The 26,648-nt window shown below is 41.0% G+C and overlaps 1 protein-coding gene and 2 pseudogenes across 4 annotated transcripts in view; 1 reads left to right on the forward strand and 2 right to left on the reverse strand.

The window, feature by feature from the left end:
• Positions 1-5,088: 5,088 nt before the first annotated feature.
• Positions 5,089-5,235, reverse strand: LOC142870217 (uncharacterized; annotated as a pseudogene).
• A 3,881-nt stretch (positions 5,236-9,116) lies between these two features.
• The window catches only part of RMND5A (required for meiotic nuclear division 5 homolog A), a 66,659-nt gene continuing 49,127 nt past the window's right edge, over positions 9,117-26,648 (forward strand). For 2 of the 4 annotated variants that reach the window (XM_076000958.1, XM_012774335.3), the window contains exon 1: positions 9,121-9,904. In XM_076000958.1, coding sequence (XP_075857073.1) covers positions 9,763-9,904 — 142 coding nt within the window. In that variant the 5' untranslated portion in view covers positions 9,121-9,762. Of the gene's footprint in view, positions 9,905-26,648 lie in introns of all 4 variants that reach the window. The other 2 variants (XM_076000957.1, XM_076000956.1) reach the window with 2 other exon arrangements.
• Positions 13,269-14,228, reverse strand: LOC105876623 (H/ACA ribonucleoprotein complex subunit 3 pseudogene; annotated as a pseudogene).

A 26,648-nucleotide genomic window follows, 5' to 3' on the forward strand; every position in this document is an offset into this window, starting at 1 on the left:
TTATTCAAATTGGTTTTCCCTTATAAGTAATGCATCATTTCTTTCTGGATGTTTTCTATATATTTTTTATTTTCAATTTTCAGAAGTTTAATTAGCATGTGTATTGGCATGGATTTCTTTGGCTTTATCCTATTCAACTTCTTGAATCTGTAGGTTCATATCTTTTGCCCAGTTAGGGAAATTATCAGCTACTCTTTCCTTGAATACTTTTTAAAAAATATCCCACAGATCCTTGAGACTCTGCTAATTTTTTCCCCTATTTTCTCTCTGCTGTTCAGGTTGAGTAAGTTCTATTGGTGTGTCCTCACATCCACTGATTCTATCCTATATTATCTTCACTCTACTGTTGAATCTATATAGCAGGGTTTTTTTGTGTTGTTTGTTTGCTTTTTTTGAGACAGAGTTTCGCTCTGTTGCCTGGGCTAGAGAGCCGTGGTGTCAGCCTAGCTTACAGCAACCTCAAATTCCTGGGCTCAAGCGATCCTACTGCCTCAGCCTCCCGAGTAGCTGGGACGACAAGCATGCGTCACCATGCCCAGCTAATTTTTTCTATGTATTTTTAGTTGTCCAGCTAACTTCTTTCTATTTTTAGTAGAGACAGGGTCTCACTCTTGCTCAGGCTGGTCTTGCACTCCTGACCTTGAGTGATCCTCCTGCCTCAGTCTCCCAGAGTGCTAAGATTACAGGTGTGAGCCACCAGGCGGGCCCATATTGCAAGTTTTTTATTTCGCTTATTTACTTTTCAGTGTTCAGTTCTATAATTTTCATCTTGTTCTTTTGATAATTTATATTTCTTTGCTGAATTTTTTATTTTTAATTTGTTTCAAGAGAATGTATAAATGATTGTTGAAACATTTTTATGATGATATTTTAATATCATTGGTAGATTACTCCAACATTTTACTTATCTTATCATTTGACAGCTGTTGATTGCTGTTCTCATTCGTGTTGTAATTTTCCTGGTTCTTGAATGAATGATATTTTATCGTATTCTGAACATTTTGGATAACATATTACGAGACTCTTGATCCTATTTAATCTTTTTTTAGCAGGCGGTGCCCATGTTGAGATTTGGCACATGGGCTGCAGGGTGCGTATGCCCCACTGACACGACCTTGGCAAAACTGAAGTACTGACTCACATGGCCTTGCTGCAAATAGTGGAAGTTCAGCTGTCCTCTTGCCCCAATGACAACTTTCCAGTGGAAATGGGGGACCAACTCCTATCACCTCATTGCCTCTGATTAGGGGTATAAGTCCTGTTCAATCCGTTGACACTACCTTCTAGGGGAACTGGAGCAGAGCACTGCTTGCTTCTATCAGGCAGGGGGTGAAAGGTCAGCTTCCCAGTCAAGCCTGCCAAAACCACCCACCAGGGAACTGGAGAATTGCCTCCCACTTCCATGGTTTAGGGTGTGGGCTGGAAGATCAACTTCTTAGTTGGCTCTGCTTAAACTGTGCTGGGTAGTGGGATAAAGATTGCAGTTTTTCCATCAGTGTTCAGCTGGACTAGGGCAGGTAATTTTCTGGTTTTAGGCCCCTCTTTTTTCCATTCTTTGGCTACAGAAAATAGGCTGTTTATGGATTTTTGTTTTGTCTATGCCTGTTTGTGGTGCTGGGATAGAGACTTCTGCAGTGCTGCCTGGAATTTGGGAGAAAATAAGAAAAGCAGGGAATTTACCACATGTCATTCCACAAGTTCTGAGCTCCATAGGCAGTCCGACTTCTTTCCACATTTTAAGCTCTTCCTATGCTTGTTTTTTTGGTGTTATGTCTAGGTTTAGGGGGAGGAGCTGGCAGGAATAGAACTATTCCATCTTGGTGGAACCAGAAGTCTCAAAAGGCCATTTTAAAACACTTTTGCTTTAGTTTACTACCTGGAGTCTTCCCCAGGTTGTCGAAAGCTATGAATCTTGTATTTCAGCAATTTACAACCTAAACCCTACCCTGCACATGATACAGAGTAAGATATACAAACAGACTGAATAAAATGCATACATAGTATAAGAAAACTTCTGGTTTCCAGCCCTAATATATAAGGAACCTGGAAGTCATCACTCCATCCCAATGACAAGTAAAAAAAACTGAACAAACTGAAAAATCAACAACTCTTCTTAGATTTGTTAGAGAAGTGAGGTCACAGGGAAAACTATTGCCTCCAGAATTGGAAAGACAGATAGGCAGATGCAAAGACAATCACAAGATATGGGAGCATAAACCTTTCAAAGAACCAGTGCTCCACAGGAAAATACAAACTGTAATTGCAGAATTACTGAGACTCAGTGTGGACAAGTCTGGGGGTTTAAAACTCTGGGATGGGGGGCATCATAGAAGGCCCCCACACTTTTGAATTTTATCTCTATGAGCTTTACCAGGTTCTCACACTCACAGAGAAAAATCCTTTTAAGCTTCTGGAAGGAGAACGGGAAAAGTTGCCATTTTGAAATATACCAGAGCATCCAAAGATAACGAAACAAATTTTGAACGAAGCCAGATAAGAAAAGCACCTTACCTAAAAGAGGAACAAAGAATTATATTTGACTTCTCAGAAGTCATACAAGTAAGAAGAGAGTTGAGTGAAATATTTAAAGTGTTGAGAGAAAAACCCACCAACCCAGAAAACTTGTACCCCCATAATTTGCTAAAATAAAAAAAAATTGGAAAAAAGAAATTCCTCAGAGAGAAGGAACATGATATAACTCAGAAAGGAAGGAAGAGCAATAGAGAAGGAATAAGTGAGTGTTAAATGAAAACTTTAATTTTTCTTATTCTTAATTGATTTAACAGATAAGAGTTTGTTCAAAATAATAATGGCAACAATTTATTCAATGACTATAGTGTACATATAAATGAAATGAATGACACCAGTGATACAAGGGACTGGAGGGAAGAATTAGAAATATTTTGTTATTATAAAGTATTTGCACTATCTGTGAAGTGGTATAGTGCTATTTGAAAGTGGACTTGGAGTAGTTGTAAATGTATATTGCAAATTCTAGTACAACTACTAAAAAAAGTAAAAACAGAAGTACAATTGATATGCTAAGAAAGGAAGAAGAGAAAGTGGAATCACAAGAAGAAATAACATCATCCTGCATTTCTAGGAGCTTCATGGTTAACAGGGCACTTGTGTATATGTGTGTGTGTATATATGTATATATTCTCAAAAATGTTGCAAGGTAGGTGGAGTACATAGTGTTATTTTTTTTTTTTTTAAATAAAGCTCAGCTTAAGGTTCTTGCCTAAGGTTGAAAGCTGGTAAGTGAAAGTGTTAAAATTTTTGTGAATTTTAGGCCTATGTTCTTATTACCAAACCACACTACCTAGGATACATGATCCTTTATTCTACTGGAAATCCTATGTTTAACAAGTAATCATGGAGCATAATTTTGCTTTTGTTGAGGTACAGTGACTTATGGGTTTTGGAGTCAGAGAGATTTGAATTCAAATTCTAGCTCCGTCACGTATCAGCTGTATAATGTTGGATAAATTACTTACCCTCTCTGCGCCTCAGTTTCATTTGTAAAATGGGGATAATAACAAAATTACTATTGACTTTAAAAGATTGCTTTGAAGGTTGAGATAATCACACATCTAAAGCAGAGTGCCTATCATATTGTAGGCACTCAATAAATGGTAGCTATTTATTATTAAGGATAAATAAACAAAGCCAAAATAAAAACAAACAAAATATACCTCACTGCATTTCCATAATGAGGAAGTAATGATTCAGACTCCAAGCTTTCAAAAACAGGAAGGATGCCTCTGCCCATTCCAGTTTGGTTGTGTAGCACCTCACATGTTACTTAATAAGCATTGGGATCTCTGTAATTTCAGAACTGGAAGGAACTTAAAGGTCATCTATTCCAAATGTCTCATTTTGTAGATAAGGAAACTGAGGCTGGGAGGAGTTGAATGAGTTATTTCATGGTTACAGCCCTAGCACCTTCCTGCTGCAGCTAGAAAGGCATACAGTGAGCAGGAAACAAAGTATAGAAAAACATCAAGGTTCCAGAAAGGAAAAGATTCAGACTAGTAACACCTGAGGGAGCAGATCCAAAAGACATAAATACCTCTCCTCCCACAGGCTGAGCACAAGGTACTAGGGCAATGACCGTTTACCATTCTCATGGAAGTCTATGGAGGGGGCGACAACATTAGAACTGCTCTGGCCTCCAGGAGTGGTGAGGGCTACACTGGAGAGTACTCTCCTGCTGGGGAGAGGCCATCTGCTACAAACATTAGCGGAGCTGAAAGAAGCCGGGTGGATACAGAAGAAAGGCATTATTGTCAAGACTGCCTATCCAGGCTCTAAGAGTGGGTCACAAGTATCATTCATCCAGCCAGCAAACAGGCATTTAAATGGCAATGTGCCCCAAACCACACAGGAGATATAAAAGATGTAGGAAACATTCAGATCAATACTTTTAGCTAGTAGTTGTGCTTTCACCCATTTCTTAAACTTATCTTAGCAGCTATTCCCAGAAAGGTCTCAGATAGAGATTTTTTTTTTTGACTTGAAAATGATGAAAATTGATTTTTTTAAATAAGAAGGAATGCTATTTTTCTTAAGTCAGTATTTCTTAATAACATTTTGTCAGTTTATGCTTACTTTTTAAAAAAATTTTTTATTTCAGCATATTATGGGGGTACAAATGTTAAGATTACGTATATTGCCCATGCCCCCCTCCCCCCTCAAGTAGGAGCTTCAAGCGTGACCATCCCCGAAACGTTGCACATCTCACTCATTATGTTCGTATATACCCATTCCCTCCTCCCCCTTCCCACCCACCTGACACCCAATAAATGTTTTTCAACACTTAGGTGTTGATCCATTAAAACCAATTTGAGGGTGAGTACATGTGGTGCTTGTTTTTCCATTCTTGAGATACTTCACTTGGTAGAATGGGTTCCAGCTCTATCCAGGAAAATACACGAGGTGCTATATCACCATTGTTTCTTAAAGCTGAATAATACTCCATGGTATACGTATACCACATTTTATGCTGTGAGCTAGATAAAGTCAGGAAATTAGTATGGGTCTTCCTACGAGATCTTTGCAAACCTTGCCGATTCATTTTTTTTCCCCTCAGGAGAGAGCATGAACACAATCCTGCACTACCACAAATTGTGCAGTTGAGTTTCCTACATTTGGGGAAATCACAGGGGTCAGCACATCCAGAGTGCAATGGATAAGCTTTTTTTGATGATGGTATCTCTACTGCCAGGTGAGTATTTCTGATTTATTTTTATAATCATTAATTATAAACATAGTCTAAATTCTTGTCCTTATCTGAAGGTGTATTTTGCATAAAAGTACATTTTCAAAGCAGTTTTTTTAAAAAAATAGTTTTTCAAATCTGAGAGATGAAAGTATGACTTTTTCTAACTTGCCTTTCTCTGGTTTTAGTTTTCTAAGAATAAATCAAAGTGAAAAGAATATATATGAGATATATTGAATAAGCTAAGCTGGAGGTATTAGGCATTTCAAAAAGATGGCAAAAGCAGTTCTAAAAACATTTTTTTTTGTTGTTAGAGAAATGTTAAGTGGACAAGATAAGCTATTTTCAAAATAGTAAATATAACCAGAACTATCTTTTGTAAAAATGCACATACGGGTATATGTGTATGCGCAATGTGTATGGCCTGGAAATTCACCCCAAATACTAAAACTCATTTTTTTCAGGGTCTTAGGATTTCATGTGATTTTTATTTTTGTTTACTTACTTGTATTTTCTAATTTTCCTACAGTGAATATGTATTTTGGTCAAAAGACAGGTTTTCTTTTTTTTTGATTAATATTTATTTAAATTTTTTTTTTTTTTTTTTTTTTTGAGACAGAGTCTTGCTTTCTTGCCTAGGCTAGAGTGAGTGCCGTGGCGTCAGCCTAGCTCACAGCAACCTCAAACTCCTGGGCTCAAGCGATTCTCCTGCCTCAGCCTCCCGAGTTGCTGGGACTACAGGCACGAGCCACCATGCCCGGCTAATTTTTATGTTATATATATTAGTTGGCCAATTAATTTCTTTCTATTTTTATGGTAGAGACGAGGTCTCGCTCAGGCTGGTTTTGAACTCCTGACCTTGAGCAATCCGCCCGCCTCGGCCTCCCAGAGTGCTAGGATTACAGGCGTGAGCCACCGCGCCCGGCCTATTTATTTAAATTTTACTGAGTCAAATTTGGAGTGGACGGGAAGATCAGAACAAAGTCCAGAATGATTGCAAATTAAAGCTTCTCCAGATTGAACAGCACATTGGGGGGAGGGAGGGCAGGAGTCCATTTGATACTGGAGTAGGTTATTGTTTGTGTGTATATAGTCAGTTATTTTTTTGTTGTATGGTGAAATGCAATTATAGAAAAATAATTTGCAGTAGCTCTGAAAACTGAATTTTTTGCCTCTTGTTTCTAGAGATCCTTCTCTGAGAATTTAAGGTTTAGACTTAAAGCAATTATGCACTGGGTAGAAAGAGCCAATAAAGAGTAAAGAGGGAACATAAAAGTCTCTGCCCTTACAAGTACTATTTTTCTCTCTCTTCTCAGCTAACTTTGTAGGCTCTTCTTTAATTTGTTTATTCTCCTTCCTTTAACAAATACATAGGGCACTTTTTTTATGCTGATAAAATTGTGGGAGAGAAAAAGAAGTCAGTCCTGATCTGGAAGCTAACAATCTAGTTGAGTAAATAAGATACAAGTTGGAGAAGTTTACTAAAAATATGGGGGTGATATGCACTTGGGCATTAGATGACTTGCGGAGAAGTCCTACAGCTGTTAAAGGTAGGGCTGGTAACTTTACTGTGGTCATGGTCTAGATCACCCTGTTTCAAACTCTCCACAGTGATGAATATGTTCATTCTGTGCTGCTTAATACAGTAGCCACCAGCCACCAGCCACATTTGAAAAGTGGTTAGTACAACTGAGGAACAACATTTTTAATTTATTTAGCTTAAATTTTAATTTGAATAGTTACATGTGGCTGGTGGCTATTGTATTGAAGAGTGCAGGCCTAGGTTCTAGGTGTCAATAAAGACTTGCCCTGTTACTTGAAGAGAGGGTTTGAAAAACTGAGAATAAAGAAAAGCGTTCCAGGAGAAGAAAAAGCATCAGTGAGCTATACTCAAGTCACATTGAGAGTGCAGAAGTGGTTGGTGCTTGGATGGGGAATTGTGATAGGTTGCAACACTGGGCAGACCATGCAGCTGACAGTTACGATTTGAAGCTGTAGGTAATGATGATTTATTGATTATTTCTCATCAGTGGTAATAATAGCTCTTACCTTGTACCAGGCATTATGTTGAGTGACTTACATGGATTATTTTATAACAACCCCTTGAGAAAAAAAGACTGAAAAAAGGATGACTGAGCTTATCAAGGAGATAGTTGGAGGATAGGGAGGAGCAAGCATAGATCTGTCTAGGCAGTTTGGCAGAGAGACTAAGGAAAAGGTCAACAGCTTGAGGAGGGTTAAATGAAGATTCCTCCACACCCTCAAGTAGTTCAGACCCATTCCACCTGAAACAGAAACAGGGAGGGGAGGAAGATCTGGACAAGGGGGAGATGAAGCCTGAAGGTCCCAGGGTTGTCCTGAGAAGGGACCCTTTTTCCTTTGGGTATATGAAATGTTCACAAAATGGTTGGTAGACAGCAATACTTTGAGAAGAGTGGCAGAGGGTTGCTGGAGCTGGATACTTTTTTTTTTTTATCTCAGTGAAACAGGAATCAGAGCTACCTGCCAAGAGGGAGAAAGCAAAATGGGGTAAGTGGGGAGATGAAAGGAGATCTGTAATAGCATCAATTGGGGCTACTCTAATAATAACCACCTTCTTTTGTCATGCAGCTATAAGCCTATTATGGACATTTACATATATTATTAATATCTCATTTAGTCTAACAATCTAGTGAAGTATTATTAATTCCAATTATTTCCAAATTATGAAAAAGTAAATTGAGGCTCAAAAAGGTTATCACCTTAATTAAAAAAAAAAAAAAGAAAGAAAAGATTGCCTACCACTGTTGTCCGTCACTGTTCTAGACAAAAACAGGCAAGGGGCCTGCCTTCATGGTTTTATTGAGGTGGTGCAAACAGTAAAATAAATCAGATCATTTCAGATTTTAAATGGTGTGAAAATAGTAAAACTAGTGTTATAACAAATATTATGATAAATATGATATAGTGATGGGGGAGGCAGTGCGGAAAGATAGAAACTACATTAGTGGACTCAGGGGAGGACCCTCAAAGGGGACAAGTGAGCTTAAAACTTTAGGATGAGAAAGGTAGGAGGAAGAGTTTTCCAGATCAAGGAAAGGGCAAGTCCAGAGGCCCTCAGGCAAGAAGTACCTGGGTTCCCACGAGAAACGCAAAGGTCGCTACAGCGAAAACTGAATGAGCAAGGGGGTACAGGCCAAGGTTGGAGGCGCCATGGCGACCCGGGGGAAGAGAAACCCAATCCGATTCAAGGGAATAAGGCTCCTAAGGGTCAAGGGCCCGGATGTCCAGCTCTCCGGCGCGTGTTCTTTCCACTGCACGAAGCTCCCCGGCACACGGCGCGGGGGCGAGGCGGCCCGGCAGGAGAGGCTCCAGGCTGAGGCGCCAAAGGGCCGCGGCCGGCGGGGGCTGGGGAGTGTGACCTGGGTGTCGCAGCCGCCGGGGCAGCACTGACGCCCAGCGCGGGCCCCTCGCGACCAGCAAGCAGCTCCCCTCACAGCCCCCAGAAACGCCCCCACCTTTAATTCCCGTTAGCGCCCCCCGCCCGCAGCACCACCGCCCTTGGGCAGCCTGGCTTGGTTCTTTCATCTGAGGAGGCGGATCCGTTTACAAAAGGTCGGAATGAGAGCGGTGAGGAGACGAAATAAATTATAGCTAGGACGAAGTCCTATGGGAAACAGCCCTTTTTACTTTTGTCTTGTTTTCCCCACAGCTTTCCAGAAACGACTTGTTTCTCCGTACGATTTCCAAGTCACCCCCTCCAACAGTGATGCCCATTGGTTTAGCCCCTCAACCTGGATTGGCTGAAGGTTTACGCCTCGGCTAGGGATTGGAGGACGTTGGTTCTTTACGTACTCCCCGCGCCCATTGGTTCGTTTTCCCCGCTTCTGGGCGGAGTGGCTAGGGATGGTTTCCACCCTCTTGTTTACGGAGCGCGTAGTTGTAGCGCTCTCCGAGCGTTGGGGCTGTCTGCAAAGTTCCCTATTTAGCTCTTAGGGCCAATTGGGTCCTCGCTCCACCCTAGCCCTTTTCGCTTGCCCGCCTTCCGCGTGGTACGGCCCACACCTTTAGAGCCGCGGCGCGTGCCTGCGACCCTCGCGTTCCTCCACCCGCGCTCTCCGGGCTGCTCCCCCTCGAGGGTGTGCTTGGTACGGCCCGCGCCGCCTCCTTCCCTCGCTGGGTTGGCTGTTTCCCCTCCCCCCCGCCGGCGGCGCTTGGTGCCGCCCGGGAGAACCAGGTCATCGGTCGGTTCCCGTGAAAACAAAAACAATCGGCGGCGCCGCCGCGGACACCCGAACGCCGCGAGCGGGGGCCGGGGACGTGGGGCCGGGTGGGGCGAGTGAGAGGGAGCGGCGGCGACGCGCCGGGGGGCCGGGGCGCCATGGGGCAGGCGGGCACTGGCTGCGCCGGGCTCCCCCGGCGCCGTGGCTAGCTCGCCCGCCGCCTCAGCCGCCCGCGCCGCCCGCCTGGGGGACGAGGAGCAGGACGCGGCCTCGGCGGGGCCCGGGCCGAACGGCTGCGGACACCCGGGCGCCGGGGAGCCGAGCGCCGCCGCCTCCGGCATGGATCAGTGCGTGACGGTGGAGCGAGAGCTGGAGAAGGTGCTGCACAAGTTCTCGGGCTACGGGCAGCTGTGCGAGCGCGGCCTGGAGGAGCTCATCGACTACACGGGCGGCCTGAAGCACGAGATCCTGCAGAGCCACGGTAAGGCGGCCCGGGTGGGCGCGCGGGGCTGGGCCCACCGCCCCAGCCCGAGCCCCGCGGCCGGAACCCACCCTCGCGGCTCAGGCCCGGCCCGGCCCGCGTCTCCCCTGAGGCGCCGAGGCCCTCAGACCCCTGTCACTTTTCCTCCTCATCTTGCCCGGTTTACCTCCAACCTGGCGCAACCTCGCTGCTAATTCAGAATGAGCGCGAAGCACCCGGAAACCCGGCTGGGAGCCGGGTTAAACGTGGGCGAGGGGCCGTCCACCGCGCCTGCAAACTGGCGCCCTCTCTGGGCGGGCGTCGCTCGCCCGGCCCGGCCCCGGGGGTCTCACGTGGTCCTCGCCGCGCGGTCCTGGGCGGGAGGTGCGCCAACTGCGTCCGACTCCTGGCTAACAGATGATGCTCGGGGCTGGAAGCCCCTTCCCTCCGCCTCATCCCGCATCCTTGCCCCGGGGACTTTCTCTCCTCGTGTTTTTATTTTGGAAAGTCGAGTGTTATTCTTAGCTGTGAGTTAACTTAACAGCCGCTCCTGCGACTTCAGATTTTGACTGACTGTGTGGAAGGAGCTCCCCTGAACTCCGCAGCAGCTCTGACGTGCCTCCTAGTGTAGCCTCTGCAGAGACGGAGAACTGGTCGCTTGCCTTACGTAGTTAAGTTTTTCCTTTCAGAAAACAGATTTTTCTGTAGGTTTCGGTTAGATTATTTTATTATTGCCCGAGGCCCTGGTGACAAGTACTTTGCCAAAGTTAATTTAACTTGTGGAGGCTGGTTGAGAAGGGGTTTTGGGGGTTTTTTGGTGGTTTTTTTTTTTTTTTTTTTTTGAGACAGAGTCTCACTCTGTTGTTCACTCAGGCTAAAGTGCCATGGTGTCAGCCTAGCTCACAGCAACCTCAAACTCCTGGGCTCAAGCAATCCTTCTGCCTCAGCCTCCCTAGTAGCTGGGACTACAGGCATGCGCCACCATGCCCACCTAATTTTTTCTATATTTATTAGTTGGCCAATTAATTTCTTTCTATTTATAGTAGAGATGGGGGTCTCGCTCTTGCTCAGGCTGGTTTCGAACTCCTAACCTCCCAGAGTGCTAGGATTACAGCTGTAAGCCACCGGGCCCGGTGGTTTTTTTGTTTTTAAAATAACATCACATACTTGGTATCTTTACATTTAAATAGTTGCCGTGATGATTTCTTCTGATCTGGAAGTAAAGGACTTCTTATTTAATGGGTTTATTCAGTAGGTTTGGTGGCCCCTTCTTAACTTGTGGGCTGTACAGAAATTTATGTAAAAGGTTTGGTAGCTGGGGAGAAATGCAGATATGTAGCAGATGACATGAGGGCAGTGGCATCAGCCAAGCTTCTCTCTTCTCCATTTTCCCCCACCTTGCCCTCCAGACTGCTTTTCAGTTGAGGGTGAGTGCTAGTCCGAGGTGATGGAGTGTTAACAGCAACTTCTCATTCTGGACATTGCTGTCTATTTTGAACTCGGGGAAAGAAGCAAACCTGCAACCATAGCGGACAGAATATTAATATGGAAAAACCATGTTAACCATTAGGAGTTGCAATATTAGTATGGAAAAAACGTGCAGACTTTGGTAGATACCTGTGAAAGAAGATTTTACTGACTTGGTGGTGATAATACTGTGGTAGAAATGAAGTGAAGGTAAAATAGAGGGGAATCCTGGGAAGGCTTTGATTTTGGACAGGTGAGGTAAAGTCAAGGGCTTAATATTTGCTGGTAGCTGGAGATACATAGGTCTATGACTGTTTTCTGATGTCTTTTCTAAGACGACAGTGGAGGGAATCACTTAGGATTCAAGGAGGGAAGACTAATATCTAACCACACCCTTGAATTTCTCTTGGAGAATGGAGAGCCAAGGCAGGGCTGGCAGTACAGGAAAAAGGGCAAGGGCTTAGAAAAAGAGTGAGGTTGGTCTGCTGTTAATTGGCTATTGGGAGTCAGTAACCCTTGTGTTTGAGGTTTCATTGAATTGTTAAAACAAACTGGATTACTGGGGGTTAAGAAGAAAAATATGCAAACTGAGATGTCAGGAAACCTGAGGCTGGGGTGATGGAAGGTATTCTCTCCCCACCCACGAGGAACACTCTGTCTTGTAAAAGGCTAAAAGGTAGGAACCAGTGGGAGAAAAGAATGAATGAAGTACCTGGACTTGGATAGATGGAAGGAACATTTCCCTTTTAGGGACCAGGTCAGAGATTGAGAGGTTGGATATGCAGGGTTTGAGAAGGAAAAGATGGAAAGGAAAGTACATTTCTTCCATAAGAGAGAGGATATTAATTGAAGAAGGATGTGATTGTAAGCTTTGTTTTAGGGAATTTAGGGCTAACCTCAGATGAATAAAATGATTGTGAAGAGTTAGCAAAGCTGGAATTAGACCTCTTTGCTTGGTATCAGGAAACTTTTCTATAATTTGTTGTTTGAAGGGAATTTTTTTTTTTTTTTTTCTGAGACAGAGTCTTGCTTTGTTGCCCAGGCTAGGGTGAGTGCCATGGTGTCAGCCTAGCTCACAGCAACCTCAAACTCCTGGGCTCGGCTAATTTTTTCTATATATGTTTTTAGTTGGCCAATTACTTTCTATTTATAGTAGAGAGGGGGTCTCGCTCTTGCTCAGGCTGGTTCCAACTCCTGACCTAGAGCGATCCACCCACCTCGGCCTCCCGGAATGCTAGGATTACAGGTGTGAGCCACCATGCCCGGCCCTATTTGAAGGGAATTAGCCACCAGTATGCTATGATGTTAAAACACTCTGACTTGGTTAGTTATGTGTGTTCCTTTTTCAGCTTCCTAATTTTTACCCTCTTGGCTTCCAAATTGCTGGTCTTATTTGGTATCTCTTTGATTTCCTTTAATTCTTTAATAATAGGATTAAGTGACTGAAGGTAGTTATAAAACGTGAAAATAAATACCACTAGTGCCAGATCTAGTTTCCAAAATCAATTCTATCTTCTTTCTTTTGGTGTTCTTTTGTGGGAAGTTAAACATGCTTTGGTATTTGGGTTATGGTATTTTTCAAAGTAGATAGTTTCTAAATTAGACTTTCTCTGTAGGTGATGTGGTGGATATTACATTGAATCTTAAATATATCTTTCTGTTTTCTTTCAAATCAATTTATCTTTAATAACCTGGCAGTAATTTAAAATGTGAAGAAAAAAAAAGAGTCAAACTTGTTCCCTTTCTGGAGGATGCTACGATGACTGCCTCACACAAGTATGATCAAAGGCCAGGATGAGACTGGATTCCAAAGAGCGTGGCTGGTAAAATGACGTCATGGCTCACAGATTGAAGAGTTTGGTTAAGGAGTCTCTGAGGGGGTGCAGGTGGCACAAGAAACATGAAATTTAAGGGACCCTCAGAGGACAGGGCACAGTTGCTGGGTCATGAGTACTTTGAAGCGTTTCTTGATGGTGATTTGGTGTCACGAGTATTTGTCATCTGGGGAGAACCAAGCTGGGTGGGCTGAGCACATCTGTTGTCCCATAGGGTCAAATTTCTTCAGCATATAGACCCACTCTCTCTGGTCATTGAGGTAATACTGGAGAAATATGATCACACTTTAGCCAGAGGTTCCAATTCCGTCTGCAGCTCCATCTCAAATATATCATTCTTAAGGTATAGCTACTGAAAACTGAATTTGGAATTCCATTTTCAAGTTTAAAGAGAAATTTTCAGGGCTTCTGAATGCACTTGTCTGGGCAAGTGATTCAGTGGGCTCCTGTGACCTGAGGGCTTTGGATCTCATTCTACAAGCTCATGTGTGGTAATATCCTTGCAAGAATGTGGTATGAATAAAGAAGAATCTTGGGGACTACACAGATCCCCCAAGGTCCTATATAGGACACATCATTGCATCATACAGTGATTGCCTGTTTCAAAAGTGTCCTTTAGTTAGGGTCAGTTTCTGAGGATGAATTACAATTTATGTTTAAATTTTTTTCCTCTATAGTTGTGCATTATACTAGATGAGCACAGTTAGGTTAGTTTGTGGTGGAAACTGATCACACATAAATAGAGTTTAAGCCCATTGCTTTCACCACCCTTATTCCAGGTTGTAAACACTGCCCTTAAGGGCGTTAACCTGACAGCAGGCCTGGAAATGGCCCTATAGTGACCCCTAAAATTTCTCAGCTGCTCTAAATCGCCTCTGTATAGCCTGGAATTCTTTCATATAAAATTTCTCTTACCAATCATCTCTTTTAATGCCAGTTTCTTAATGTACATACTTTTGGGGGAATGAAGATAATGGATGCTTGCTCATACCTGGTGGATTAGTTTGTGTTCTGCCATTTAATTCATCTCTATCCAAGTCCATCAGCCTGAGAAAAGGAACACTTTTTTCTTTTTCTTTTTTTTTTTAATGGCGTCAGGCAGAGGAATAATAGTGGCATATACGGCTATGAGAGGGAAGTGCAGGCGTTGACTGGGTGCCATAGCCAGTTGGGGAATTTTGGTGGTTCAAGGATAACATAAGTATAATGCAGGGGCAGTAAAGAACTAGGGAGAATACTAAAGAGGAGTTCTGCTGAGGCCTGATCCATTGTTTTTCCTGGAGACTACTCTAAAGGCTTCTCATCATGACCTTGGAATTGCCTTAGAAACCTTAGAGTGGTAGATAGGAGGATGGGGAATGATCCAGAGGCTACAGTGGGGTGCTCAAGGTAAAAGGAATAGTGATAACTGTTCATGGTAAATGGGAAGTCTGTGCTGAGGTGTTGGTGTGGGAAGGTAATACCCTTTTTTTTTTTTTTTTTTTTTTTTTTTTTGAGCCAGGGTCTCACTCTATCACCCAGGCCGGAGTGCAGTGGCATGATCATAGCTCACTCAGCTTCAGACTCCTGGGCTCAAGGGATCCTCCTGCCTCAGCCTTCTGAGTAGCTAGGATTGCAGATGTGCACCACCATGTCCAGCTAATTTTTTTTTAATTTAAATTTTTATAGTGATGGATTCTCACCGTGTTGCCCATGGTTTCAAACTCCTGGCCTCAAGCAATAATGGCTCTGCCTCCAAAAGTGCTGGGATTATAGATATGAGTCGCCATGTATGTGTCCAGCCCAGTTTTTGCCTAATTTGCCAGAAGTTCAAGAATTGGGTTGAGCTCTGTTTCTCATCCTTAATTGTCTTGTTTGATCTTTTGGTTCTCTTAAATTCCCCAACTCTGAGGGGAGAGGAGAGCACTCCTGTCATTTAGTTGTGCCAGCCTTTCAGTGAGCGTTGCCCTGTAAGCATGAATTTTGGTCTAATTTAAGATTCAGTATGGCTTGTGCAAACTGGTGATCATTCCCAGTGTGCCTTTGATGTAATTTGGATGATGCACTGGTACTTCTCAAACTTCACTCACATGTGTACTCTTAGTTTTCAGGTGAATTCATTCTAGGCAGTGATATTTATGAAGTCATAGGTTTGGTTTGTTAGTTATAATAAACTACATATTAAAATAAATTCATAACTATTAAAATATTAATTCATGTACCATCTAAAGTTATTCACATCAGTGGTATGGGAACCACACGTTGGACAACCCTTGTTTAATAGATAAGTAGTGTGGTTAATTTTGGTGGTTTGACTTGTGATTATATGTTTTTAGCATTTATTTTTTATGGGAAAATATATTTTGTTTCCCATTAGCACTTCTGTGATGGGAGAACAGTAAAGAACTATGTATCATTTATTGCTGATAGTCTGAATTCACATTTGGTGAAAGAAGATTAGGCTGAAACAATTGGTAAAGATTTAAGTACATGTTAAAATATATTTGAGAAAATTACAGTATTTGTAATAGTAAAAGATATGCAGTATTATTTTTTGATTATTTTTAGACTGTTATTAAAGGGAATTCTGATGGAGTTTCTGAAAATGACTCTCAGGGAATTCTCTGAATTTAATTTTTTTTTTTTTTGAAACAGGGTCTTCCTCTGCTGTCCAGGCTAGAGTGCAGTAGTGTGATCATTGCTCACTCTCACTGTAGCCTCAAACTTCTGGCCTTAGGCTGTCCTCCTGCCTCAGGCCTCTTGAATAGCTAGGGCTATAGGCATGTGTCACCACACCCAGCTAATTGTTTTTTTATTATTATTTTTTTATATTTTGTTGAGAAAGGATCTCATTATGTTACCCAGGCTGTTTTCCCTGGCCTGAAGGAATCCTCCTTCCTGGCCTCCCAGAGTGCTGGGATTACAGCGCCCACCCTGGATTTAAATTTTATTTATTTGTTTTGAGTAGATAGTACATTCAAATTCTAACAATAAAAAAGAATGCTCAGTGAAAAGTCTACCTCCCACTTTTGTTCCTGACTACCTAATTGCACACTTCACAAAGATGCCATTTTATGGAAAGTTTTTTTTTTTAAAGAATCCAGGGAAAATGATAATTTGTCATGATTCTTTTTTTCTTTAAGGCATTGCATATCTACTTCCACTTGCTGTGACTTAGGCTTAGTATTATTTCATTTGTATGTTGGTAAAGACGTTTTCATCTGTTGGCATGATCAACATGTACTATAGTAGCCCCAAAGAACTTTTTTGTGTGTGGGTGTGGTATGACTCCTAGTAGTAAAACTCATTTAAACCATAACTTCTACCTTTATTTATTATCTCTTTGTTGAATCAAAGAAACTGTTGAAAATTTGGTTACTAGTTTCAGAACTGCTTCTGTTTTTAAAATGTGAGGGTAACACATGGAAAGGTAAGTAAGCATGAAAAAAAAATCAAATTATGCAGGTCACATTTTTAACTCATTTCTGTGGCATGACATTGCATCAATAGACACAAACCAGAGGGTTGAGGGTTGCATGTGACGTATGGCTTTCCACTCTAGAATTGGGGTTGTGTGTATTATACATATATGTTGAAAAGTATGCTTATTTGTTTGTATATATAAATGCTCTGTGCTTTTCAGAGCCTACCAGCGTTGAATGTATCGTGTTGGATGAAAGTAAAATGATCAGGGGTTGGTAGAGTAGTGGTTTGTTTACTTTTTCAGCCTTATTTGGTATACTTGCAGTAGGCCACATAGCCAGGGTACTCATTTGTTTCCCGAACTTTTGCTAAATACTAGCAAGGCACTCTTGAGAGAATGATGAGTTCAGTTTTGAATTGAATACAATTTGATATCTGCATTTACCATCTAGTCTACAAAGTAGATTATAAATAAAAGTTTGGGTGGATGGCAGAAGCCATTGTTTAAATATTGTATGAGGGAGAATAGACTGGTTACCAAGCTACCTGGGCTATTTTAGGTGGTAAGAATTGGTCAGTATTGGTGTTTCCTATTGGGTTTAGAAGTAGATTTAACTTTGTTAGCCATTCTTTTCTAGGCTTAAGAGATAATTTTTTGTTATTTGGCACCTTATTCATTTAGACTGATACATTACTGAGTATTTTGGTTGCAGGTGACATGGTAGTTTTAATTAAAATGGAATGTATTGATACATAACGAAATAGACTAAGGTTAGACCTGGCTGGCTCCAGGGCTACAAAGGATGTCATCAGGACTGATTGTGTTCTCTTCCTCTGTTGATCATGCTTTCTGTGGTTGGCTTCATTCTCGGAGTTCTCCACAGGGAGGTGAAGATGGCCAACAGAGCTCAAAAGACAGGAATGTGGACTTTTTTCTATTTTTCTAACCAGGTTTCCAGAGAGTATTTTTATTATCTTGTTTTGGGGCCTCTGCCTGAATCCCATAACTAGGGCCAGGTCATAGAATCTTCTGGCCACCTTGAGTTCTGCTCACCCTGTGTCGGGTAATGTATGGCCATATGATCCACTGTTCATCAGGTAGAGGAGGGACAGTTCTAGGAAGGACTTAACACCCAGACGGCAGTAATATGTCTGTTATAGTTGAACAGCTACACGTTACATCAATAACATGTTCTCTGTTTTCCTGACTAGCCCAACCTTCTCAGCTTTTGCCTTGCTTCCTAACTATTTAAATATAATGTTCTTATAATTCAAATACTGAATTATTAGTATAACTTGATTCATAGATTAGAGAATACAACTTGGTTCATGTTACTTTGGGAACTCATTTGAAATTACTTAAATGCTTGGCATAATAAAATCATTTCCTCAGGTTACTTTATCTCTTAAGTAGTTTCTAACTCTGGATAATAACACTGGTGAGGAGAAACTTGCCAACACTTCTGTGATACTATTAATATCATACTAGAGCTACTGGAGAAATTTCCATTATCTTCATGTCTCTTAGATGTTAGAATAGTGAAAATGGTGTTTTAACAAACTGTGCACTTGAAATATTAAAACTGACTTGTTTTTATTTGGTGCCCTGCTGCTTCATCTGTAAGGCTTTTGGGGTATTTGAAAATAACCCCAAAATGCAGTTCAGGGAGAATTGTGGAGGGCCCTGGCCCTGAGCCCCATGACACTTCCAGAAGTTGATAGAGATTAGGGAGATGATGCACTCTAACTGGATATTTCTTTGAAAGCTCCAAGAGTTTGTAGAAGAGTGGCAGAAACTTCTGGAACTTCTTAGAGTAGTTGTTAGCCCAACACTTCAAAGAGCAGAGACTGGAATATCTGTCAGGACTCAAGAGTTTTAGAAAAATATAGGAGGCTTTCACCTTATTTGGGGCTGAGCTCAAAAAGATTGTTTGGGAAGATTGTTTGGGGAGGCCATATGGAGGTATAAAAGGAGGCCATTTATATTACTACATCTTTCTCTACTTAAGATTGAGGCCTGGATGGTGATTTCTTCTCTTACAGGCTATGTGTTATCTCTGATGAGTTTGTTATACTGCAGAATCCATATATATTTAATTCATCTTATTGATACATGAAGACATTTGGGAGGAGATGAGGAGAGACTTCTTTTAAAAGAAGCATTATACATGGCCCTGGTCCAAGTCTGCACTTGTTTATAACAGTGCATCTGATGGGTACAAACATTGGTAATTCAGAGAAATGGGCTGGGAGGGAGCCCTTAGAACTGCATGGGAGTGGGTTTTATTTCATTGAACTTCAGATCACCTAATCAATAGTTATTAATCACCAGTTATATGTGGAACTTGGCTAAATCTTGTGGGAGTTACAAAGGACAAGTATTTTCAACCTCTAAGAACTTCGTATTAAATATCTAGTTTTTAACAGACAAAAACAATACACAGTAATGCAAGGTTATATATATAGGCCAAATGCTGAATGAGTGGTATAGACAAGAAGGTGTAGGATTTGAGACAGGGAGGGAGACTCTTCTCACCTCGTGGAAAGTTTTAGTACCAGAGATTGAGTATGGGTAGTAGATAGGATGAAGCACCTGGAGGGGAGGATGACAAAAACAAAAGTGTAGAGGAGTGAAGAGGTGAAGGACCAGGTTGAGGGAAAATGGGATAAATGCATTGAAATTAAATTGAAATCAGATTTTATAAAGCCATGGAGATGGAGGGCGCTGAGTAGTAGACTGGGAAGATACTGAATGACTTTGAAGGTAGGGTAGGGACCTTTTAAATAGGAAGGGGATGGGCATGATTGGTGATTAGTTGTCAGCAGTATTTAGGTTGGATTGGGGATGGGGAATCTGTGGCCTCAAGGCTAAATGTGGTTGTAGCTCTCCACATCCCTCAACTGAATCCAAACTTCACAGAACAAATCCCTCTATTAAAAGGATTTGTTCTGTATAATTGGATTCAGTCAAAAGGCCACACTCAAACATCCAGAAGGCCGCATGTGGTTCCAGGGCCACAGGTCTGGAAGGGATCTTCTAATGGAAGGACTTGGTGCATAGATGGAGTATGCCAGAGTAGGAGAGAAGGGCTGGAAAAATCAAAGGTTAATCTAAGGTTTTGAGCGTGAGTGATGGGGAGATAATTATGGAACCAGAAAGAAAATAGGAAGTTTAGGAGAGGGGAAGTTAGAAATTTGAGTTTCATTTTTTTTTTTTTTTTTTTTTTGAGACAGAGTCTCACTTTGTTGTCCAGGCTAGAGTGAGTGCCGTGGCGTCAGCCTAGCTCACAGCAACCTCAAACTCCTGGGCTTGAGTGATCCTTCTGCCTCAGCCTCCTGAGTAGCTGGGACTACAGGCATGTGCCACCATGCCCGGCTAATTTTTTATATATATATCAGTTGGCCAATTAATTTCTTTCTATTTATAGTACAGACGGGGTCTCGCTCTTGCTCAGGCTGGTTTTGAACTCCTGGCCTTGAGCAATCCGCCCGCCTCGGCCTCCCAAGAGCTAGGATTACAGGCGTGAGCCACAGCGCCCGGCCTGAGTTTGATTTTTAAATATGAAGTCAACATTCAAATGCTACAAGAAACTTTATGTCGTTCAACCACTCATTTTAGAGATAAAGATGCCTAGAGATTAAGTCTCTATATTTTGAATTTGAAGGCAGTGAGTGGGCTCTTTAAAATGGGACTGTCCAGCAGATATTTAAAATTTTTTTGTCTATATTCCCTTTTTCTTCTCTCTGTGCAGTTCTTCTCTCATATACTTTGAGGCCTTTCCTTTCTTCCCTGTGACAATCATTGATCTTGTTCTCTGCTCCAGAAGCCCTGTTAGTCTGGACCATGTAATTTAGCTTTTAAAGATAAACTTTCTTGGCTGGGAGCAGTAGCTCAGGCCTGTAATCCTAGCACTCTGGGAGGCCAAGGCGGGCAGATCGCTCAAGGTCAGGTGTTGGAAACCAGCTTCTGAGCAAGAGCGAGACCCTGTATCTACTATAAATAGAAAGAAATTAATTGGCCAACTAATATATATAGAAAAAAATTAGCGGGGCATGGTGGTGCATGATTGTAGTCCCAGCTACTTGGGAGGCTGAGGCAGTAGGATTGCTTGAGCCCAGGAGTTTGAGGTTGCTGTGAGGGAGGCTGATGCCATGGCACTCACTCTATCCTCGGCAACAAAGCAAGACTCTGTCTCAAAAAAAAGATAAACTTTCTTGTTTCATTTTTTCCTTTCCTTCTCTTTTTCCTTTCCTTTGTCTCACTCTGTTGCCCAGGCTAGAGTGCCAAGGCGTCAGACTAGCTCACAGCAACCTCAAACTCCTGGGCTCAAGCAATCCTGCTGCCTCAGCCTCTCGAGTAGCTGGGACTACAGGCATGCGCCACCATGCCTGGCTAATTTTTTCTATGTATTTTTAGTTGGCCAGTTAATTTCTTTCTATTTTTAATAGAGATGGGTCTAGCTCTTGCTCAGGCTGGTTTCGAACTCCTGACCATGAGTGATTCTCCCGCCTGGGCCTCCGAGAGTGCTAGGATTATAGGCATGAGCTATTGCGCCTGGCCTGTTTTTTTCTTATGTTTGGTTTTGCAGCACATTATGCCTGTGATTTTGATGCATTGGTCTTTAATAACCTTTCTGGATCAGAATGCTTATCTGTGAATCCACTGTTCTGTTCTAAAGGTCAGGGGTTGGACACCAAATACCATACTTTCTTTTACTTTGCAGATTTACTAGCTATTAATACACTGAAAAAAGTTTTTGTTTTCAGTGTGTACCGCCTCCAGATAAAAATGAGTGTATTCTATTTGTGCCTTTTCCTTCCTCTGAGTAAATCTGTGTTGAACAGCTGCTGTGTCCTAGGTGCTGAGGCAGCTCACAAGAAACCCAAAGCTTCAGTAGGCTACAGTTTAGTTTACTACTCAGTATGAAGCAGTCCTTTATTATAATTTTAATACCAACATCTTCAAGTTTTAAGTTTTTCTTTTCTACTACTTCACAATGATATCCATGTTCACTTTGTCAATGGCTTTTCTAGAATCAGTCTTAGACCTTTTTTATTGTTTTTTATTGTTTTTATTCCCATCCTAAATTTCTTAATCTGTCTAGAAACTGGTAACGTGGGAAAGTACCTTCAACACTACTGACTCAGCCTTTAGCACTCAAAAATGTTAATTGAATCTAGATGGTATAGTTCTCCATTCCTTTTGACTTGTTTTTCCTGTTTTGTCTTGGTTTCATTTTGTTTATTTTAAGGTATTAAGACGTTTTTAAGACTGAGATTGGAATTTTTCCCCTCTCTTCTTAATGATGCCTCATATTATTTTTTTGGCTTTTTTGATTTTAATGTTTATTTTAAATTTTTTAAATTTCAAAATATTAATTAAGGGGGTATAAGTGTTTTTATTACATAGATATCTTCTGTAATGCTTAAGTCAGGACTATTAGTATGCCCATCACCAGAGTAGTGTTCCTTGTACCCAGTAGGTACATTTTTTCCCACACCCTCTAGTCCTCCCTCCCTCCTTGGTTTCTCATGTCCTTTATATTGCTTTATGCCTGTGTGTACCTGAAAGCATATGGTGTTTGGTTTTCCATTCCTGAGTACTTCACTTAGTATAATGGTCTCCAGTTCCTTCACGTTACTGCAAATGACATTTCATTCCTTTTTATGGCTGAGTGGTACTCCATGGTGTATATGTACCACATTTTCTTTATCCATTCTTTTTTTTTTTTTTGAGACAGAGTCTTACTTTGTTGCCCAGGCTAGAGTGAGTGCCATGGCATCAGCCTAACTCACAGCAACCTCAAACTCCTGGGCTCAAGCTATCCTGCTGCCTCAGCCTCCCGAGTAGCTGGGACTACAGGCATTCGCCACCATGCCCGGCTAATTTTTTCTATATATATTAGTTGGCCAATTAATTTCTTTCTGTTTATAGTAGAGATGGGGTCTCGCTCTTGCTCAGGTTGGTTTCGAACTCCTGAACTCAAATGATCCGCCTGCCTCGGCCTCCCAGAGAGCTAGGATTATAGGCGTGAGCCACCTTGCCGGGCCTCTTTATCCATTCTTGAATTGAAGGGCACTTGTGAATTGTACTGTGATAAACATTCACATGCAGGTGTCTTTTTGATGAAATGGCTTCATTTTCCTTTCGGTAGATACCCAGCAGTCGGATTGCTGTGTCTATCACTGTTTTCCATAGAGGTTGTGCTAATTTGCAGTCCTACCAACAGTATGTAAGCATCTGTGAATACAGATGCTGTATTCACACCAGCATCTATTGTTTTTTTGACTTTTTAATAGCCATTCTAATAGGGTACCGTAGTATCTCATTCTAGTTTTAATTTGCATTTCCCTGATGTTTAGTGATGTTGAGCATTTTTTAATATTTTTTTTGGCCATTTGCCTATCTTTTGAAAAAGTTCTGTTCATGTCATTTGCCCAGTTTTTGATGGAATTGTTTTTTTCTTGCTGATTTGTTTGAGTTCTTTGTAGATTCTGGGCATCAGTCCTTTGTCAGATATATAGTTTGTGAATATTTTCTCCCATTCTATAGTTTGTTCACTCTGTTGATTATTTCCTTTACTATGCAGAAGCTTTTAAATTTAATTAAGTCCCATTTATTTATTTTTTGTTGTTGTCATTAAAGAAACTAATCTAGAATGAATTCTGGAATATAGCTCTATGAGGTCTGAGTTTTCATTTAGATAGTTAGGATTGTTTCCTAAATGAATTTCTTCGTATTTATCTACATCAAAACTTGTGGTCCATTTTGCTTTCCACTTAATTCTGAAGTTCTCTGTCCATTTTATGAAAGTGAAGTTAACTTTTAATAACACAGAAGAGCTCAAATGCAATATATGTAATATTTATAAACTTGGATATTTTAAATTTTTTCTGTCTTCAAAAGAGTTACATAAATTTTAAGTCAGGTCTTAGTGATTTCTAGGAAATCGTACTGTTTATTTCCACCAAAATAGTCTTAAGTGGTGAAGTTTTCTTTTTCCTTTCTTGTCTTTTCTTCTTTTTTTGAGACAGAATCTTACTGTTTACCCCAACTAGAGTGCAGTGGCATCTTCAATAGCTCACTGTAATCTCAAACTCCTGGGCTCAATTGATCTATCCTTCTGCCTCATCCTCCCAAGTAGCTGGAACTACAGGCATGCGCCACCATGCCTGGCTAAGTTTTCTATTTTTTGTAGAGACGGTGTCTCACTATGTTGTTCAGGCTGGTCTTGAACTCCTGGCCTCAAACAGTCCCCCCACATTGGCCTCTCAGAGTGTTAGGATTACAGGCGTGTGCCTCAGTGCCCCGCCCATTTCAGCCTTTTTAGAATCTAAATAATTAGCCTCGTAGCAGTACGTTTTTGTGTTGTGTTTCACCATTTTTTTATAGAGTACTTCGGATTATGGTGGGTCTCATCTCTCATGTGTTTGACTTGTGGGTAGCATGTATTTCATGGTGTAATTAGCACCTTTAAACTGCCTTTTATAGACCAAATTATAACTTTTGTCTGCTGATGAGCAGACATTTTAAGCTACAGCATAGTGGTGCTGCCTACCAGACAGCTGTTTAGTTTTAGCAATGCTATCTTTAACAGTGTGCGTTTGTGCAATTATTTGAGCCTTCCTCCCTCCATCATAAAAATAAGTGGCAGACAGAAAATTGAAAGTACACATACTGAGTAGGGTTAAGAAACATAGTTGTCAATCTTAATGATAACTTTGTCTTGATTGTATTAGCTGGGCCAAAATAGTGAATCTTGTCATGTAGTTGGACATATGGCTGTCTTAAGTCTTGTGATCAGTAAGGAAGAAAATAGAACAAATATAGATACAAAATGCTAAAACTATATTCAAGGTATAACTAGGGATTTTATTACATAATTTTTAGTTTTATGGGAAACCAGCCACCCTTTTAATATGTAAATTTGTTCTACTTTGCTATATTCTGACTTAGGGTGCACTTTTATAGGAACATATTATATAATAAACTTGAGATGTATTTCATTGCATCTTTGACAAACCTTGAGATACTTTTCTTGTACGAAGAAACTGTCTTTAAAGTGACTTGAGTCAAAGCACAAGCCTGTGAATTCCTGGGTGGAGGGTTATTTGGAAGAGAGAAAGAATTTATAACAGAGAGGGGAAGGGTGAGAGAGACTCTATTATGTGAGCATGTCTTATTTGAAAATTGGCATGTACATGTGGGCATATTTGTGTTTGTATTGGTCTTGTATCCCATGACCTTGTTGAACTCCACTTACTAGTTTTAGGAGTGTGTGTGTGTGTGTGGGTCTGTCTGTCTGTCTCTCTGTGTGTGTCTGTGTCTGTAGATTCCTTGGGATTTTCTACGTACACAATAATGTCATTCATTGGCAAATAAACACACACACACACACATACATGCCAATTTTCAAATAAGATATGCTCACATAATAGAGTCTCCCTCCCCTCCCAGTTGTAAGTTCTTTCTTCAAATAACCCTCCACCCAGGTATTCACAGGCTTGTGCTTTGACTCAAGTCACTTTAAAGACATTTTCTTTGTTTGTAAAAGAAAACTATCCCAACATTTATCAAAATGCAATGAAATACATGTCAAGTTTAGTATATAATATTTTCCTGATTTATTTGGTATTTGGAAAACTTAGGCTGCAGTGCTATTGTGTAGTAGACATTGAACATTCTGTGAGAAGAGTGGGAGATCGGTGGTGAACTTTTAAAAGCGAAACTGCTGGTAGTTTCAGAGGGTGTTGGTAGCACTTGACAGTCTCTAATGCTGGGCTTCAAACTGAAAATATGCAGTACATAATTCATCATTTTTATATTTATTCCTTCATTAAATAGTTACTGAATGCCTAGTATGTGCCAGTTACTATGCCCAATGTTGGGGATTAGGCAGTCATGTTTCCTACCTTCAGTTAATTTTGTGGGAGTGATAGACAAATAACTATTTACAAAAGAGTATGAAACTCTGATAGGGAAGTATGGGGATGCTTTATTGTTTCTGTGGAACTAGTAGACATAAATCTACAAGTGAGATGGCCAGGCAGTGAACCCCGAGGGCAGAACTTGAAGTCTTAGCTAGGCTTTACAAAAAAGAATGTAGGAGTTAGCTCAGTTATGTTTAATTTAGTTTGGTGAGTGTCTGATTTTGAAGGAAACCATGACTATTCTAATTTCTGAGATCGTCATGCTTAAAATCTGTTTTATAAAATAAAAGTTACTATTGTATTGAAAGGAAATTATTTTTAACTTAGACCAACCATGTATGTTGGTTCTTTGCTTGGATTTAACATGCATGTTCTTATACAAGAACTTGTTGAATCAAGTCATAATAAAAAAGTGACTTTAAAAAGCACTTGTGGTGCACTGCCTCAGAGCTGTTTCTTTCATGCTTGTGTATGGGACCTGGGTCTCCTGAGTTTATCATACTGAAAGGCACAGTTGGTGTGGGACTTTATCTTATGTGAAAAGTGACCACCACAGTGGCCAGCCTGGATGTAGTTTAGTTATGATGAAGATGGCTGTCACAGTAGTTTCCCATTTTACTTCTAGGAACAGGATCTAATTAGATTTCTTTTACAGAAAAGTTCTCCTGGAAGAAGATTGTGTTTTCATACAGATTGATCAAAATAACATTAGAACTCTTGTTCTTGTAAGCCCGTTAAGGCTTACAAGTTTGATTGAGTCCCAGTTGGTCTGGTCATTATAGTGATTTTCAAACTCATTTTTACCTTTGGCTGCTTTCCACTGAATCCATTTTAAAATGCATTAGTGGACTTTTTCTCTTTGAACAGGGCTTTCCCAGGTTCTCTTTCAGATTATTCCATTATACTTTTTTTGAGCTTCCAAATACCTTGTAGAAATTATTTTTCCTTGGAACATAGTGAGAACTCTCAATGTTAATTAATTAACCATATATTACTAGTATCTATTATTTATGAAATTGAAAACCAAAAAGTAGAGGAACTTGTAGATGATAAAGGAAGAAAAGGAGGTAACAGCAGTGCCAAACTCCAGATATATCTCAGTTGCTAAGATTTGAAAATATCAATAGATT

Source organism: Microcebus murinus, chromosome 3 (assembly GCF_040939455.1).
Source record: "Microcebus murinus isolate Inina chromosome 3, M.murinus_Inina_mat1.0, whole genome shotgun sequence".
NCBI lineage: Eukaryota > Metazoa > Chordata > Mammalia > Primates > Cheirogaleidae > Microcebus > Microcebus murinus.